Source organism: Stegodyphus dumicola, chromosome 6, assembly GCF_044657685.1.
Source record: "Stegodyphus dumicola isolate Sdum_Otavi_A_Nest chromosome 6, ASM4465768v1".
NCBI lineage: Eukaryota > Metazoa > Arthropoda > Arachnida > Araneae > Eresidae > Stegodyphus > Stegodyphus dumicola.
In genome coordinates, this window is record NC_140773.1 from 70,036,420 (window position 1) to 70,056,371 (window position 19,952).

General features: G+C 29.5%; 1 protein-coding gene across 1 annotated transcript in view; it reads left to right on the forward strand.

The window, feature by feature from the left end:
• eIF4B (eukaryotic translation initiation factor 4B) overlaps positions 1-15,046 on the forward strand; it is a 111,803-nt gene extending 96,757 nt beyond the window's left edge. The window contains exons 12-13 of the mRNA XM_035350242.2: positions 5,875-6,065; positions 12,322-15,046. Coding sequence (XP_035206133.2) covers positions 5,875-6,065; positions 12,322-12,396 — 266 coding nt within the window. The 3' untranslated portion in view covers positions 12,397-15,046. The remainder of the gene's footprint in view (positions 1-5,874; positions 6,066-12,321) is intronic.
• Positions 15,047-19,952: the final 4,906 nt, after the last annotated feature.

Consider the following 19,952-nt stretch of genomic DNA (forward strand, 5'->3'; position numbering starts at 1 on the left):
CTAACTGACAATTAGTCCATCCATATAAACATACCAGGATAGTGAAAAATATTCTTATGATTGAAAAATTTACTACAGGACTGTAAACGTCATCAAAATCTTCACCTCTTTTCTGCCTGAATCCCTGTGCTACTAAGCGTGCTTTGTATCTAACCACTTGATTCTTTTCATTTCTTTTTAGCGTATAGACCTATTTGTTTCCTATTATAGTTTTATTTTCTGGCTTTTCGACTAATTCCCAAACCTTTCTTTTCTTTATTGTGTCGATTTCTTCTTTCATTGTCTTATCCCATTCTTCGGCATTTACTGATTTTCGTGCTTCTTTAAAATTTTGTGGAATAATTATTTCTACGGAATTTGCCTCTTCAGACACAGAGCTAGTCTCCTGTTTTACGAAATTAACTTTCCCCGAGTATTTGTTTTTTCCACTAAAATCGAACGTATCTTTTTCATATTTAATATTTCTTGCCTCTCAATACTTTTCAATATCATTGTAGGATCTAAAATGGGTGTCTGTTCCCTCTACATAATAATATATGTCTGTACGTGTTCCATCTGGCCTTTTAACTGCTTTTCTTTGCCAGTTTAAGTTTGATACTTCTTTCGGAGTAGATTTGTCATCTGACAACTTTATTTCTTCTCTAGAAATTTCCTGTTCTTCATCTGATTCTGCTAATAGCTCAGATTCTTCTAGTCTTTTAAATTTAGGTTTTGATTTCTGTTCCAGGATGCCATTTGCTGCATACAGTTTTTCATCGAACTTCACATTACAGGTTTCCATTAATTTGCGTTCTTCTGGCAGCCATATCCTATAACCCCTAGTGTTCTTCGCATATCCTACCATTATTCCTTCTTTGCACCTCATTTCTAATTTATTCCTAATCTGTTTTGGCACGCCAACATAGGCTTTACAACCAAATACTTTAAAATAAACAACACTGGGTTTTCTATTTAGGGACATTTCATAAGGGGTTCGGTTGCTTTTATGACATACTCTGTTCCACGTATGTACGAAACAGGCAAAAGCTTCTGCCCACCATTCTTTTCCCATTTTACCATCATTAAGCATAGCTTTAACTGCGTCTAATGCCGTTCGGTTAAAACGTTCACACACACCGTTCTCTTCTGGGGTGTACGCGTTCATGTGTTCAACACTAATTCCATTTTCGGCTAAGTACCCTTCGAATTGCCTGTTACAGAATTCCCCACCATTATCGGTGCGTATACTTATTAATTTGCTATTCGTCAGTCTTTCCATTTGCCTATGATAATTCTTAAAGTTGTAGAATGATTCGTTTTTATTTTTCATACAATACACTGTTACTAATCTACTATAGTCATCTACAATAGCAAGAAAATATTTACTCCCACCCTTAGATGGAACTGGTAGTGGGCCACAAACGTCTAAATAAACCAACTGCAATGGTTTATCCGATCTCTTCGGAACAGATTTAAAAGTTATTCTACTAGATTTAGCAATAATACACGATTTACACCTCTCTATTGGTTTTTCAATTTCTGGTAACCCTTTCACGCTTTGATTCTGACTAGTTTTCTTAATATAATCAAAATTTACGTGGCTAAATCTTCGATGCCATAGCATTGCATTGTCTACTTTATTTAACTTTCCAATTTCTGTACCGTAACCAGCTTCCCTTTTACCTGTTGCATATCTAAATGGTTTTACGTGATAAAGTCCGTCATATCGTTTAGCGTAGCATAATCTATCCCAATTATTAAAGTATATCCACATCTTCCCTTTTGAAATCAGAAAATGAGCACCAGCCTTTTCTAACCTTGCACACAATAATAAATTTCTTCTTAGATTTGGATTATATAACACATTATCTAACTCAATCCAATTTATTCGATTGCCTACTTTTACTGCAAATTTGACAGTACCCTTTCCTAGTACTTTACTTTCACAATTTCCTACAGCTAAAGACATACGTATATCGTTTAATTCTTCGAAATTTGTCATTAAATTTCTATTATTACAGAAATGAGTTGTAGCTGCAGTATACGACCCAATTAAATTTATCTGCGTTACCTCCTTTATCTGTAGTTGTTACATAATTTTCTACTAACATTAATTCTTTATCTTTAAACTGTCCATTTTTATCGTCTATTTTAAACTTCTGATTTTTACTTACATTTTCTTTACATTGAGCAATTAAGTGCCCAAATTTATGACATCTGAAACAAGGTCCTATTCTCATATTCCCCATTTTTTTCTTACATTTAGTTTTATTTTCAACTTTATCTTTCCCTGCATTTAAACTAATAGTATTAAACACGCTTACCTTGCTGTCTTCTAAATCTGCGTTTACCTGGCGAAGTCGGCTTTCTTCCCTTACAAGCTCTTCAGCAATTCTTTCCAACGTAAAATCTTCGTCCTTCCACCTATATATCAACTGTACAATGCCGGAGTATTCCTGGGGTAATCTCCTTATTGCCTGGAATCCTTTAAAAAGATCTGCCAAGTTGTGACCAGCTTCAGCCAACTTCTTTGCAGTCATTCTTATCCTCGCGATGAATAATCCTATTTCTTCATTTGGCGTATATCTAATACTAAAAAATTCATCCAGTAACTGAATTATCCTTGCTCTTGTTTTGAGTTCGAGTTGCTTCTGTAGAACTTCCCACGCTTCTTTACCACTTGAACATTCTTGTATCAGCGGCCTGAACTCAGCTTTAATTCCGTACTATAATGTAGTGAAGGCTCTGTTCTCTCTTAGTGTGAACTCCTGCTTTTCTTGCCTTGTTGCACTTTTATCTAATTCTTCTTCTTTGTCCTCTATGAAGCTCCAACAATTTCTATCCAGTAACAGCATTTTCATGTCGACTTTCCATCGATCCCAGTTGTCATGGTTTAACAACTCAAAACCTTCAGGTAGTAATGACATCTTCAATTAAGTGTGAGCACAATGACTTGAACAAACTTCTAAGACAGGTCAGCTTCTTTTCGTGGATAACTGCCCTCCTCACCTACATTCCTTCAATGCTGAGTTGAACTGGATGACTGATTAGCTGTTGGCGCTGGGCCCATAACCCTGTTGGCAGTGGTGATAAAGGCAAAGCATATTTTGCTTTCCTTAAATAAAGCTAAGACTAAACTAAATAAAATTCATGCTTTATTCTGTAAATAAAAATAAAAGAGCTAACACTGTAGCCTTTACATTTAAAATCATTTGATTGAAAGCAAACTAGCATAATGCTAACTCATAATCACACAAGAGAACAAGAACATTTGCCGATACCGGCGTACATATATATTATACTCGGCTAACCCGCCGATCTTGACGTCATCAGCCAATCAGCGGCAACCACGTTAGCTTACCGCCGATCGACCTCCGATCAAAATTTGCATGTGGAAAACTAAAGCCAACACAGAATACGTTTTCGCGTGCGCGTTTAATGTATAACGGACGGTATAAGCTCTAATTATCTATTTCAGTTAATGTTGATGATTGCATTGTTCCTTAATCTTCAAATTGGATCCGGCTTATTATTTTTTGCAGACTGTAAGAGCAATTTTATAAAAGTAAGCTTGAACTTTCGATTATGTCAAATAGAATTTCCGATGCTGGAGCTCTCAAAGGATCTAGAAAACGAAAGTATGTTTCGATGTCCATCAAACAAAAAACGAATTGCTACATAAAAAGGATAAAGCCATATCCTTTGTTTATCTAACCGTTCCGAAATCTGTTTATCAATTTCACGCTGCTCTGTGGGGGGGGGGAGACGTTGTGGTGCGCAATGAACTGGAAGTTGATCTGTCAGCACTATCGTTATCTTCAGGGCAGATGTTTTTATTTTATTCGGCTTATAATTCCTTACTAAATGTAGTATTTAATATTGATGTACTCCATCTTTGATATGATTTAAATCAAATTCCTCGTCATTATTATAAATATCACGAATACAAATCAAATAGTTTTCTGGTTGCAATTTTCTAATTTCGGCTATGCGTAAAGTATGCTTTACACATGCACGTGTTGAAAGAAATGTTTAATAAAGTAAACAAATAAATATTAAGCTTCTTTTTTTGTAAATTTTGATACCCTTTAGATCATAATTGATCATTATTTTATAAATTACGGTTTCATATTTTTAATTTTATAATTTCTGCATGCCATCTTACCAGATTTAAACTGATGATCTATAATACGGAATCGCCGAAGTCCCGACGAGTCCGGATTAAAGACTTTTGACTGTATTTGAAATTAAAAGTTAATCTCAAGTAAATTAATTTTTGTATATTTTGATTGCAGTGAGTACCCACTTCTTGACTCAATAAGAGGTCAAAAATAAAATAGAGAAATTTTAAACTATCATTATACCATTATTGCTGTTTTCATGCATGTGCTAGTATGAATATCTCTTACTTAGATTGGCACTTCATGTGCATTATGTATTCTAAAATCTCTGGATGCAGCTTATGCTTAGTGTGATAATAATAATAATAATAATAATAATAATAAAAAGCTGTGCATAACAGTTATTTTTTAACATTTTAAATTCATAATGTCATCATAAAAGAATTCGTCAAGAATCATAGAATTTACTTAAATGTTATTGACGTTCTTGTAAATGAATAAGAGTGCCAAGAAATGGAAATCTTGGTGCAGCAAGTTTTTTACATCAGTTTCACTAAATATTTGACTGTGCTATTATCATTATCCAATACAACTTCTTCATCAGAAATTATATGAAAATCTGAAGAGTTTCTTATTTACTTAGTAATTTTTTACATGCGTAAAGGTCAGAATTTATAAAACTTTTTAAACTTATTAAACAGAATGCAAATCTCTAGTTATTGCATTTAATAATAAATTATTCAGTTAAACTTTTCTGAATGAAATATCCAACACCCAAAAGAAATCCTGTTTTGCACAATCTAAAATGCGAAAGAGGACTTGAGAAATTTCTTTTTAGAATTATGTAATGTCATCTGTCAAAAAGCAAGCTTGAATTAATGCATAATAATTAGAAACAGAAGGTCTAGAAATGAGATCCTACATTGCATCATGTCGTCTTCTTCCTAGGGGAAAAGTGAATTTCTATGTAATGTCTGATGAAAATTTTTTCTATGCTGTACAATCATATAAAGATAGTATATCTTCCTAATTATTCCATAAATTTTAAAATATTTCAAAGAATTTTGCTTGTTGCATTTGAAGTTGCAGAAAAAAATTTTAAAGTTTCAGTAAACAGTATTCTTAAAGATAAACATATGAAAATCAGAATATCTCTTTGTGGATTTTATGAGAGATTTATTTAATTTTTATTTTTTTTAATATATCAGCTAATAAAATCCTTTTTTAAAAATATTTCTTTCCCTGTTGTAAATAATACTTCTCCATTTAAGTAACATTTTCCTTAATGTAAAGGGGAAAAAAGATAAAGATTTGATCTTATAGTGTTATATTTGCTAACTTTTTAAGACATGGTAAAATATGTGGTTTTCATTAGATTATCTAATCTTTTCTCTGTTGAATATATTCCTATGACAAGATGCTGCTGGCTGAATAAATTCTGAAATTATCAAGTGTTATCTTTATTAATCCATCATTGATGACTTCAGTTTGTAAGTGCAGTTATCAGTAATGCATAATAATTTTAACATACATTGCTAATTAATATGTTGTTGTAATGTTCAGTTTTTAGTTAATATCTGTCATTTATATATTGTGTTGAATCCTTAAATGTAAGGGTTCAGCAATCCAAAAATTCATTTTATTGGATATATCTGTATGCTTTCAGTAGTGAATGGTTTAATGTAATATATGTAAACATTTTTGTGATCATTTCTGTACATTAATATTAAAATTTTTTCATGACTAGACAACTGTAGTTTGTCTTTTTTCCTAGAAAACTACAACAGTAATTATTATGCAAGGAGCGAAAATTCAGAAAATGCTGCACCTCGACCACATAATAATGATAGCTCGTACCCTGAACCTACAAAAGGCGGTTTTAGAAGTGCAAAACATAATTCACATCGTGATAACTCCAGGGACAGAGCATTGCATGGAGTAACATATGAAGAGCCTAAGCCACCTGTATGTATAAATTTTTTTATCTTCATATTTTATTAGATAAAAAAGTATTAAATTTTTGTAAATGATAGGGATCAATTAGTAAGTTTCAGGCCCTTTTAATCCCTTGCACATGGTTTGATAAATGTGCTTTTATGTGATGACTTTTCTTCTAGCACAAGAAGAATAAACCATAAGATACAAAAACAATTTTTTTTTAAAAAAATGTAACACTAAGAAAAACAAAGTTTATTGATTTGAGAAATTGTGAAGTATATCATTAAGATACATATTAAAAACATTTTTCATATGCTCTAAAATGCTAACAAATCAAAAACTTATGTTGTAACTTGTTCATGAAAATATAGAGTATGAATTACAAAACTACTGAGTAAAACTTATCAAAAAATGTAAAATGTGGTATTATTTACTTCAACAAGAAATGCTTTGGGTTTTGAAAGTTTTTTCTTTTGAGTTTCTGTCTTAGACTTGCTTATCTTCTTTTTCAAGCTATAGTACACTCTGCAGAGACTAAGCAAATGTTTCTTATTCCTTCTTTAGAATGGAGTTAAAGTGTAAGATAGTTCATATAAGAGACTTTCATTCACTTTGGAAATCATAAATTAAATGACATATTCTAACCAGAAAGCATTATTAGTAAATTACATTATCAGTTTTAATGTTTTTGAATAAAATATTAACATAATTTTTTCTGTAATATTATTATAAAATGTGCATCAGTTTAAGCATCAGCAGCATTATATTTAAGTGATCTGGAATCATTAATTTAAAATGGAAAGAAGATTAATTGTAAATATGTTACCTTTTAAGGATGTGAAGAAGTAACTAAATAATAATAAAAAAATAGAGCAGCTGTTATTATCTGAAGTGAAAGGTGTTGTATTCAGGGTTCGTACAGTCCTTAAGAGTTCTTAAATTTTTTTGAATCGATTTTTGGTCCTTAAAAGTCCTTAATTTTGGCCAAAATCAGTAGAAGGTCCTTAATTTTAATCATCTGAAATTTCTGTCTGTTTTTACGACTGCCATTTTGAGTGTGAATTAACATTTTGGAGGAGTATTTTTGGCTATTCACTGACGTATATGGTTATCTTTTGAATGGGTTCATGGGTATTAATTTGGTTTATTTCTAATATAAATGATGAAATACTCGAGTTTCTAAGCAAGAAGTGAAACATTAAGCATTTCAAAATTCATTTTTTGTAATAAAGAGCTCTTAAACAACTTTCACTTTTGGAAATGTGAATTCTTTTATTAAACGGTTCTAAATCTGGCAATTTGTCAACATTTTGTTGATTTTAAGATCAATTTCTATAGAAAATTTTTAATTCTGAAATCTGAGAATTTTTTGACGATTTTTTTAAAACATCATAAATTTCATTAAAATAATAATATATTGTAATTATATTTAAAAATAACATTAAAATAAAACATTTTTATTTTTTGCTGTCATATTATAAAGTTTCATTTTGGCAATTTATTATACAATATTTTGAATCTGAAAAATAAACAAGATGTAATGCTTTAAACCGTAATTTACAAAAAAAAAACAAAATTAATTATGTAATTAATTAAAAATATCTTGTTTTTAATTTTTTCATAGTAAGCGTATTTCCCATGTAATTGTCTCAGAATATTCAAAATTCTCAGAATATGCATCAGTTTTCTCTATAAAATTAATTTTACACTTTTCCTCTCCCCCCCCCCCCCAATATTTCTGGCCTTTTGGTGTTACAGAATTGGTTGGGATAAATTTTCTGTAGTATTTTTGACATTGCAGCTTGGAAAATTAAAAAAGATTTGAAGGCAAGATTTATACCCACGGTTCTAGAAGATTCTATAAATATGTGACAAAATAAAAAATGTCTCCATGGTATCAATGCGTAATGGATGTATTTTACAGAAAGTTTGCGATGAATTTCTTACTTTTTGAAGAACGTTTGGAAGAACAATGAAGACATAATATTTTAATGTTTTACTCCTGGTACTAGAATCTTTTTCTTAACATGTTTATCTTCCCTGTATTTTATCTTCTTTTCACTAGACATATAAGAGAGAATTCACTTTGGAAATCGTGGAAAGTATCAAAAATGCTTCTAATCTTATCACTTTGGCTGGCATTTAAAAAAGGTTTTTTTTTTATTAATAAAGAAATTGAAAACTTACAATTTAAAAGATCCTTCTAATATGTCTTAATGCATCATACACAGACCTGGCACTAGGCATTTTCCCATCTGATGCAATCTCTGCGGATCCTAAATTCGACTGCATAGTGCCTTTCTAAATTCTGCTTCCAATGCCTGCTCTAAATTCTAAAAGTTTTGCTATTTCTAGATTTTGTTGTTTGGTGTGTCACTAAATTCTAAAAATTCTGCCACACCAACTCTGTAACTGGCCTTTACAATATATATTTCATATTTCTTCTGAAATCCATATTACTAAAGAAATTAAATTAATCACTTTTTCTATACATTCTAAATGCATTTAGTGTTTTTTAGAAAAACAGAAATCCTTAATTAAATCCAAAAACTCTAAAATGAAAAGGAAACATGCTGAAGAAAGAAACTGAATACATAAAGAAAATTATTCTTCAAAGATATGTGCAGTTATTATTATGGAAATTACCCAATTGTTTATGATTTCAGCCTTTACTATAATTTTCCATTTCTGTTTCCTCATATGATAGAGTTACTGAGCCAGATTAAATTAAAATTAAATTGTATAATCTTTGACCTCTAGTCCACATTTTTAGTTTGAATCTGACTGTTCTTGTTTAATTACCTCACCGTGAGATGTAAGTGACTTTGTTAGCATCAGAACATGACTTTATGTTTGTTCTTTTTTTTAAATAAGAGGCTTATTTAAACCTTTGTCTGATGTTGTAGTTACTTTTAGACATAGTGATAATTTGCTTCATATCTGTTGGAGGTTTTGGACTATTTAACTTTTACCAGATCAAGTAAACCCTCATAGGTATATTGTGGATAGGTTGACAAGTTAGGAGATAAAGTAGGCAGAAACTAGAAAGAGCATTGGTTTGTATATTGAGACAAATCTCTAATTGTTGTTAGAAAAGATGCTTAAAGAAAAGGAAATCGGTATAAACTAGCCAAAATGTTCGTAAAGGCTTCAAATTAAAATGACGGATAAATATTTTGTTGAGTGTTGTTGTTATAAAACATAAATGTTTTGTAGCATTTAATGTGCAATTATTCTAATATCCTTTAAGAATCAGTGTCATAAATTACATATATTTTAAACTGTGAAATTTTATTATATTTTGATTTTAATAGGGCTTTTTTAACAAATATTGTTAAAAAATAAAATTTAATAGTGGTAATATAAATTCATAATGACTAAGGTTACCTATTTACCTAATTTAATTATTTATAACTAACCACTTACATCTCTACATATCAAAGTGAGTTATTGCCTTTCATTAATACTCACTGCACAAGATAAAACACAAAAATGTAGAAATTCAAGTAAAACTTATTCTTTGCATGTAGTGAGACTTAAAGTAATACAAAATAACTTATCACCTCTGGTGCTTTAGTGGCTTATTGGAACCTGAAAGTATATTTATTAACTGAGTTACAACCCCTGGAACCTACACAAAGCTATGACACTAACTGCATCAAACAGAGCCTGGCTAACTTTCAGCACTTGCCAACCATGCCTATATCGGGCCTTTCAGGTTTGTTCTAATCAGTAGATCTCTCTCTAGACAAGCAGCAGTGGTAATAACATTGTCTTTTGTTATGAATCATGCCGATTATGATCTTGCTTCTCATTTTAACCTATGCCGTTTGGCATAAAAACTACCTGCTGTATACTAAACCTCTAGACTAGTGGTTCTCAGCCTTTTGACTAACGTGTACTATCTAAGCAAAAATTGAAAACCTTTAGTACCACCACTACAAAGTACTGCTACCACCACCACTCTTGAACAAAGATCAGGTCGCATAAATTTATGAGTGTGAGAGAAAAAACTCGATCAGGATGTTGGGGTTTTAATTTTCGATATAAATATTTCAAAATACTTTGCTTGTTTGTGTACCACCTATTTTTTTCTTGCATACCACCGGTTGAGAACCTCTGCTTTAGACTGACCAAGTATGTGACAAATGAGACATAAAAAAAATCAACATATAGCTAAACTATTAGTAAAACGTAAATGTCTCATATCTTCTTTCAAATATGTCCAACCCATTATAAGTGTAAAATATTTAATGCTACTTGATAAACTGCATGGAGTTTATTTTATTCTCAAATTTATTAATAATTATGTTTATTAATTCATGTTTAGAATAATGCATACTACTTAGGGATTTATTTTATTTTTAGGATGGTATTACAAAAGTGAAATTCAGGCATAGAATAATATTTTTAATTGAATTTATTCATTTCCCATTTGGTCGTAGGTCCTTATTTTTTTTCATTAATGGTCCTTAAAAGTACTTAATTTCTGTGTGCAGAAATGTGTACAAACCCTGTGTTTTCTACATACCTGCATTTAGAAAATTATTTATACTGATTCTTTTAGAATCACCCCCTTCCCAGATGTATCGCACCTACTCTTCTTAGAACTTGTTCTTTTGATATAATTTTGGATTTGTTGAGCTCTTGATCTGCAAAAATTCTACAAGTGTTTATTGTGATGGAAGTATCTGCTTTGTGATGAGGATCTGAAGCATAACAACTGCTTTTTGTTGTTTTTACAAAATTATAGCTATGCTTTGTATTAAAATAAGCATATCTATAAACAATAGATATATTTGATTGATAACATAAAAATCTTCAATACTGATAGCAGTAAAATTTTCAGTGACTGCTAAAGTGAAACAGTTGATAAGGTAAAGGGCCCTATTGTTACACCATGATGATTAAGGATTTTATTATACATTTTCTGACATGTTTTTCTGTAAACTATGCCAGATCTGGTGCCTTTTTAGCAGTAAATCACTTCCGGGGGCGGACCCCATCATTATCTTGCACTCGTGATTGCTCCTTCTATTTGAATTTCATCTGTGATATACTGTGTCCATTTGGTATCAGAATTTTGAATTTGAGTTCTTCTGTTAAATGTACTTATTCTAATCTATTCATAAAAGCATTTCGATTGTATGGTACAAATATACAAAATATAAATTTTTTATGAGTCCACCATGGGGGGGAGGCATTTAAAATGTTTTCTGTGGTCAGTTTAATCACAAAAAGAGCATTTATCACTTCAGATCAGAATCATCATTAAATAAAATTTTAGGGTCTGTACTAAAAAACACAATCACAAAAAATAGTAGTACATGTTAAGTTTTTATATGCGTATTTTCAATGCTTTAAAGAAAAGATTAATTTGAAATGATGGCAAAAATACTGAAATTCAAAATTTTTATTTAATGGAATTCACAGTTTTTGATAAATTGATATTTCTTGTTTCTTTTCATTAGATAAAACTGATTTGTGTTACATATTTTTGACAGTATTTTTTTCAAAGCTTTTTTCCCCCCATATTACAGACTTTTCCCCTTTAAACTATAATCAAGTAAAGAAAAACTGACTTATTCTACTAATTATCTTTGACTGATTTAATCTGTCTTTGTAGAGGGACTGAAAAAATTAAAATATAAAAGTTTTTTTTACTTAAGGGTTGTTACACATAACTAAAAGTATCATAGTTTCAAAAATCTTGCTTTTTTTAATTTCATGTGTTGGAATCAACTCTTGATAAGCAACCATTCAAGATATTGCAGTCTTGTTAGATTGTGTTGTTATATTAAATAATGATATAATTGATTATTCATGGTAATTTGTCATATCCATTTAAAAACTCTAGATATAAGCTAAACTTTTAATTGTAAATTATTTTATTTAAATATGCTATAAAAGTTAACGGATTTTATGATTTAGTTTGAAACTTCATACTTGTTGATAGTGTGATTTTTATGTAAAGAGTACAATCTTGTTAAATCCTCTGTATCAAAATAATGCAGTCATGTTAAATCCTCTGTATCATAAATTGTAGTCATGTGATAAATCAATGTTATTTCGTGTAATTTTCTAAATTCTTGAATTAGCTTACATTTTTACTTAAATTTTATTGTGATAGATGCTTTTGTTTAGCAGTACTGTGCTCAAATGCTATTACATTTTGAAATAAATTATTATTATTGCAATTATATACTATTTTTGCTTATTTCTTTAGTTCCTCAAGATTTATAATTTATCTAATCATTTGCTAATGTCATATTTTGTATTTCAGGTTTATACTTCTGCAAACAAATTTTCACACTTGAATGATGTTGAAGATCTTGATCGAGGTAGCAACTCTGAATAAAAGTTTTGAACTATTAAAAGAAAAGGAGCTCTTCTAATAAAATTTGGAAAGTTTTAAAAGGCCTTAGAACATGCAGGACATTTTGTGTGTCCATCTTGTCCATATATATATATATATATTTTTTTTTTTTTTTTTGTTTGTGACAGTTTTGAACAAAGTGTTTGCTACAAACAGAATTTTCTGTGAGCACATCTGTAAACCATATTGCAAACCATTTAATTTAAATGTATGACATATTAAAATCAGTTTTATTTACTTAGACACAGAAAATGATGATATAATTAATTTTTCATGGATGTATATTCTCTCATATGTAATATATGTCCATTTAAAAACTTCAGATATAAGCTAAACCTTTAATTGTAAATGATTTTATTTGAATATGCTATAAAAGTTTACAGATTTATGATTTAATTTGAAACTTCATATTTGTGAATAACATGATTTTTTATTCTGAATAACTCTTTTATAAGCAATATTAATCATTATACTGATATTTTTTATGCTTTGTTGTTCTTATGAAACAAGTTGGAATTTACAAATGTGAGTACTTTTATGTGCATTTTAAATTGCGGTGATAAATAATAATTACCTGAATCTTCAAATTTCCTAACTTAAATGCTTTTAATAATATTTAGAAAATTCCAAAATTATTTTCCGAGTTTAAGTAACTGTTACTCACAAAGTGTGATCTTATTAAAAGTCAAACTATAAGTCAGTTTTTTAAACCATTTTTAGTCTTTCAAATATATTGTTTTGGTGGCAAAGTAAATTTAATTTTATTTAAACTAAACATTATTTAATTAAAAATTTTTTGAATGCAAAAGACTTCCAAAATTCAGTTAAAGTTGCAATTTTGTTTAGGGAATGTATTTAGAAAAAACATTTGAAGCAAACAATGCATGCAGTATGTTTTTCTTAGGTAAAAAACAGAGCTCTTATTTGGATTTAAAAAGAATAATTTTTGCTATTTATATCAGTGTTATAGCACAGGATGGGTCTGGAAGTTCTCATTGGGAATTTCTACTGCACACTCAATTTGTCTCATTAAATTAATATTTCTATCTTATTAATTAATATAAATGCAGTTTAGGATATGACTTATATTATTTAGAAGCCTGCATTGCACTCTTATGCTCCATAAATTTCTGCAAATTTTGGACTAATGACAAAAATTTTCATGTATTGTTTTTGCATAATTGTTGTGAATTATGACCTGCAGTGAACTTTTATAATTCATTCAGTGTAAAGCAGATTATTATTTAATTTGTTTTGGGTTAATAATCATGTATTGGTGTTAGTTTTATATACTCTTGGCCCATGTACCCCTTTTATTATAAAATAGTTAAATTACTATATTTTGACGCTTTCTTCTTTTTTTTTGTCGCTGCTAATTTCTTGTGGAAATTGCAATGATATTTTCCCAGCAGTTGGTATATCTCTGCATCTCAATATCTGATTGTGGGTGTTGATATTTATGTCAAAAATATCTTGATGAAATTCTTAGTTTTAGTAAAATGTGAATTCTCTTTTGATTAATTTATATTTGCTGCCAATTACTATATTTCAGTATGCATTTCATGAATTTGAATGAAACATAAACTGTAGAAGCATGTGAGGTGCAATTTTTTTGAAAAAGCACATCATTTAGTAATGTCCATTTTTACACTTAGGTGCTACTGTCATCAATTATCAATCTCTTCCTTTTCCATATTTGTGAATACTTGTATAAAAAGGCTCTGTTCAAATTGTCACCTACTCATCTTGAACTGGCAACTTGTGCTTCGTCACTGTTTGATTAAAGACTGTTAAATTAGAATAGCAGTTTTAAATAACCAGATAAAATGGTTCATAAATAATAATATGTAAATGTGATTGGCTTGTAGAAATGATGTTAATTTATCATAGTTTGACAATGTATATAATACCTATAGAAATTTTATGAATGGGTATTTTTGTGATATTTTCTAGTTTATTTTAAACTTTATGTGCTTGAATTATTTTTTTCAGCATTAAAAAAAAAAGATTGCTTGTCATTCAACAATTAATTTGTGAAATCTGAAAAGGAGATGAATGTTTCTGTGGAGAAAAAGGAGGAAAATCATTTCTCTTTTATAATTGTTCTTTTAAGGCAACCAGTACAAAGTAGAATTTTTCCTGATTGACAACAGAATCTCTGCTTGTATATTTAATAATTGTAATCAAAATATTCACTTTTAATTTAGCTGTGTGGCTGGCCCACAGTTGCCGGATAATATGTAAATATTTCTATTGCCTTCTACGTGTTTCTAGTGCACGCATTTTACACAAAATTGTTCATATGCGCTAAATTTAGTTAATTGGAAGTAATGTTTTAGGTATGATTTATGAACATTTTAGCATTGTAGTTATGTGTGTTAATGTATGTTATAGGGATATGCATGGGTCAAAATTCTCTGTTCCAAGAGTGTTGTTTAAATATTTATCATGTACATTAAAGGACAGAGCTAGTTTGCTTTTTGCTCTGTGTCACACATTGTGTGGCAAATGTAAAAAGGTACAGCCAACTGAATCAGCAGTTATGCTGATTCAAGTTGAAGTATGAATTTGTTTCTTAGCCAATCATAACAGATATGGTGTAAATTGAATAAAATTACAGGTATTCATATTATTTTGTTGTCCTTTCTTTGAGAAGTTTTATAACAAATAATTGTTTAATGTGGAAGTATTTTTTTAATTTTGATGGATAAATTATTAATGAAAAAGCTTGTAGTAAATGTCTGCCTATATGATTATTTAACTGTGTAAATTCCTCAGCGTATATTTTCATGTATAGTTTCAGAAGAATTTGGTGGGTAATCATGTTTGCTATAAGTAAGGTAGGTAGATGGAAATTCAAAATAAATTAAATGGTTGAATACAAATTGTATATGATAAAACAAGACTCATTAATTTTTATGATTTCACATTAATGAGAAATCTTGTGTTTATTGCATTTGTTGGCTATAGTAAATTAAATTTCTTTTTATTAATATACATTATAAACATTAAACTGTAAAACTGGAACATAAGTATTTTGCTGCAGTAAATTTATCATTTATCTTTATCCCAATTATCTAATAGTTGTAAGAATATATTTAAAATGCTGTGAAAATGGGTTATTTTACCAGGAATTAGAAGTGTGGTTAAAAAAAGTGTTAAATAAGTCCAATGTAATTTAGTTTTTATAGAATTGTTTGCCAATTAGAACTGTAACTTTTTCAAAATCCATTTTAAGCCAGCTGGGTATTTATTACCAGAATTAAAACTTGTAACAGTTCTGTATTATGTAATTTAAAACAGAGTTTCTCCTATGTATATAATTTTCCTTAATAGACAGTTTTTAATAAAAAAATAACAAACAACCTGGTTTGAAGTTATGCACATTGCTGCAGTGTTTAATATAAATTTATATTTTAAATGCATAAAATAGTAATTAATTTTCTTACTAACCCTTTTGATACCCCCCCCCCTCCAAAATAAAAATACAATGAAGAATTAATAAGCACCTTTGATGGACACACTTTTCTTATTTAGTAAGCTATAAGTCAAGTGTATTTGTTTGAAGTTCTTGTGCTCGTAATAAATTCAGGTTTTTAAAAGTGCTTATTAACTAATCATAGGCTATGGAATTTTTTAGAAGAAACCAGTAGATTTTTTTTTCTTTTTTTTTTTTTTCTGTACCAGTACATGTCCATAGGCAAAGAACATAGATATTGTTTAATGAATGTAGCCATTCATAGGATTAAAAGAATTAATAAAATTCATAGATTTCACAATTCAATTAAACTTAAGTTTGACTACTAATTTTTTTTAGATTAAGACTATGAAATTTGATTTATTAAGGTAGGGGTACAACTTAAAGAATGAAATTACTTTAAATTTTATTCCATACAATGAATGACTTGAAAATCAGAGTGCAATAAAAAATTATTATAACACTTTGACTAACTAGAAATAAAATTATTTTACAGATTTCTAGATAATAATAAATAATTTGAAGTATTTGTATTTTATTTTCCTTATGATTTCACAATAAGTTGATATTATGCTTTTGTTAGCAATTTCTGTTATAAATAAAAATGCAACATGCAGGTTATTCAAATCTATTCACACACCTATTACAGTTTGATGAATTCAAATTAGACAAAACAATTTTTTTTTTCATATTGGCAGTGTGCCAATAGTTTGAATGCATTACATTTTTCAAAATTCAGAGCTTAAGTAATGGAAATTGTTTTCCAAATAAAATATTCTTTTAAATGTGACTACTGTAAATTCTTTTAAGGGAAAAGTAGGATGAATGGGATCAATCTTTCTATCTCCTAATCCTTGCTGTATGGTTTAGAAACTTCTGATTTATGGCCCATTAATTCATGCACAGATAGAAAAGTATATTGTGTAACTTAATATTACTGAAATTAGCTTAAACTAACTAAGTATAGAAAATGGTAATACTAGAGTTTGATTATGATGAAGCACAGTGGGGCTCTTTGTGTAAGGGGATATCTTTGTGGCAGACTTTGATAAAAGCTTTCTCATATTCATGCAGTGATCTTAGTACATGTATTCATATGTACCTTGCTTTCCATTTTGTTTTTGTGTTGGAAGTGATGTGTACCACATAATTTTCAAGTTTTCATTATTAAAAATTAATAATTTAATTAAATAATTAAAGTTATTTAAAAAAGGGGGGAAGTGATTAAATATATTAACAGGGATGACAACAATCCATATATACCCAGAATTATGGATTTTTGTTGCTTTCTGAAATCTGAAAATACCAGATTTGTGAAATGTTGACTCTGTAATAAAACTTCTGTTTTAGAACAAATATATCATTCAGAGATGACATAAATTTAAAATTTTTAGATTGGATAAAGTTCAGTAAGAAGTCAAACTTCTTATCTGAGCAAACTAAATTAATCTTATCTATTATAAAGTAATTTATAATATATTAATTCTAAAGTTATTTTTGCAGTTTGTCTTGAAAAAGTAGGAAAAGTTGATACTGTAATGTTTTGGACTGAAGTTTTCAGACTAAAAGAAGATGCCAAATATTGAGAAAAACTGATTAAATCTTTTTTTCTTTTAACTTCCTTTTTTGCACCTGCTGTGAAATGTTCATTTAATTATATGAATGAATTATGTCAGAATGAAGAACTTCCTTGAATAGCAATATCTTAGATGCTGTACAGATTAAAATGTTATTTCTTCAAACTCTCAAAACTAGATATGAAGTTTTTGGATCTCTTGATTGCACGTAAAATTTTTAGGGATAATTTATTGCATAACTGGACAGTACCAAACTCCATATTTAATGAATCATGCTCTTTTTTTTTTTGTAACAGTTCCTTATCTAATACTTATGGGAAAAGGCATTGTCTACATCAAGATATCTTGCTCATTATACTGAATGTTCAATTGTTCTCAAAGAAAAATATTACAAACGCTGCAGTTCCCAGGAAGTACACTCCTTCCCCCTTCCCCCAAAAGCAAGCTTAACTTAGTAGTTATTTTTTTAAATTATTGAGAAACCAAGTAGAGAGCAACTGTTTGAAGTGATGTTGAAAAGTTAATGCTTAATAAATACACCCCTATCCCTTGATTTACACGGAAGATAGGTTCCGTACAAAACCATGTAAATTGAAATCTTGCATTTTGCTGTGTAAAATGAAAAATGCACTAAATGTGTATAATTTAGTTTTTTTATTTACATAAAACAAAAGCAACACATCTTAAAATAAAGTTATACGTCATACATAAAATAACAAATATATGTAGGTAATAGACATACATATTTAATTTATTTTACATTAGGAAAATATAAGATCATTAAAAAAATATAAGTTTAATCACTTTCATGAACTATTAATCTTTTTTTCTTTGGTATGATGTCACTTTCAGCATTCTTGATAAGCTTCTGCTTCAATGGTTGACGAATTAGGGAAGATCTCAGATCGACAAGACTTAGTTAAGACAATATTAACAATTGCCTAGGTTTTTTTTCCCCTAAATCTTTGTAAACCTCCTCACATTGATTTAAGCACTTATTAAGCTTCCGTTGGAATCAGGAAGCTCATACAACATTCATGTCGCTTTGTGAAAAATGATTACTTAATCTTCCGAATTCAAGTCCTATGCTTATGACTCTTGTTGTGAGTGCAACTGGTTCAGATTGCTCTTCATCAGAATCATTGTCTTCATCATTATTTGTTTCATGAATCATGTTAACTAACTCATCTTCATTTAGTTCTTAATCCACCATTATTTCTTCAATATCTGCCTGAGCTCAAAACCTTCTCCACTGGTTTGGACCAATATAGTGATCCGAGAATATTCGTGCTCTAATGATAATCTATCATTCTCATTTTTAGCAGCATCCGGCCATATTGCTTTCCAGCATGCATTGAGCGTTGATTGTGTAATCAGAGTAAAATTTCTTGCAAGCATTCGTAAGAGTAAGAGCGGCCGAGCGGTAAAGTCGCTGAACACTGTTAGTTCGGTCCGAGGTTCAAATCCTGCGAACGGGCTGGCTGCATGGGTGTTTTCGTGGTTTTTCCCGTGTGTAATGTGTATACGAACTAGTTTCCCTTAGAAAGTCCTCCATGAAGGCATCCCTCCCATTAGGCAGATAGCCCTCGAGGCTTTGGCATAATCACACATACATAAGAGTAAGAGATTCACGATTCTCCATTTTCTCTAGAATATATGCCAAAAAATAAAATAAAAATGCAACAAAAATATAAATGTTGAAAACTTATCAGTAAACATTCAATTCAAATATGCAGATAAAAATGATGTAAGCTTTGCTGCTAAAATACTGATACTGCACTAGTTCATGTGAACCAAATAGCTTTACTGTTGTGAAATACATATACATACTATAGTGATTCCCCATCCTTGCTGTTGCTACCAGTGTTATCAAAGGAATAAGATTAAAAAATGACTTCAAAGATATGTATATGCAGCCAAATATACATTTTTACCAAGTTTTGATATCTTAATTTTTAAACTGTGTAAAACAAAAATTGTGTAAAATCGAGGAATAGGTATAATAATAAACTTATACTGTTATTACTTGTTAGCTGTTTCTAACAAGACGACATTTGTATGATTAAATAGGTTTCTTTTGACAATCCAAGAATACAAAAATCTTCTCATACGTAATTTAATTATTATTTTTTTTAAAGTTTAAAGGTTTCACGGGAAGTCGACTTTTTTAAGAATGGGATAAATCTCTGTCACAAGGATATTGCATGTAATACAATTCTTCCATCTAGTAATTGAGATGAAGGCATTACAGCCCAGGTAATTGAGAAAGTGACATTCTGAAAGTTAATTGTAGGTGATTTTGGTATGAAGCATTTTTGTGAATCAGAGAAAGTTGCTTTATTATTTCTGGGTGATGATGTATTTCAAATTACTTCTGAAAAAAATCAATATACATTATCCATCATTAAAAGTGAAAGGAATCACATTTTACAAGAATCTAAAGTAATTTTCACACTATTTATAATGAAGGTCATATAAGAACA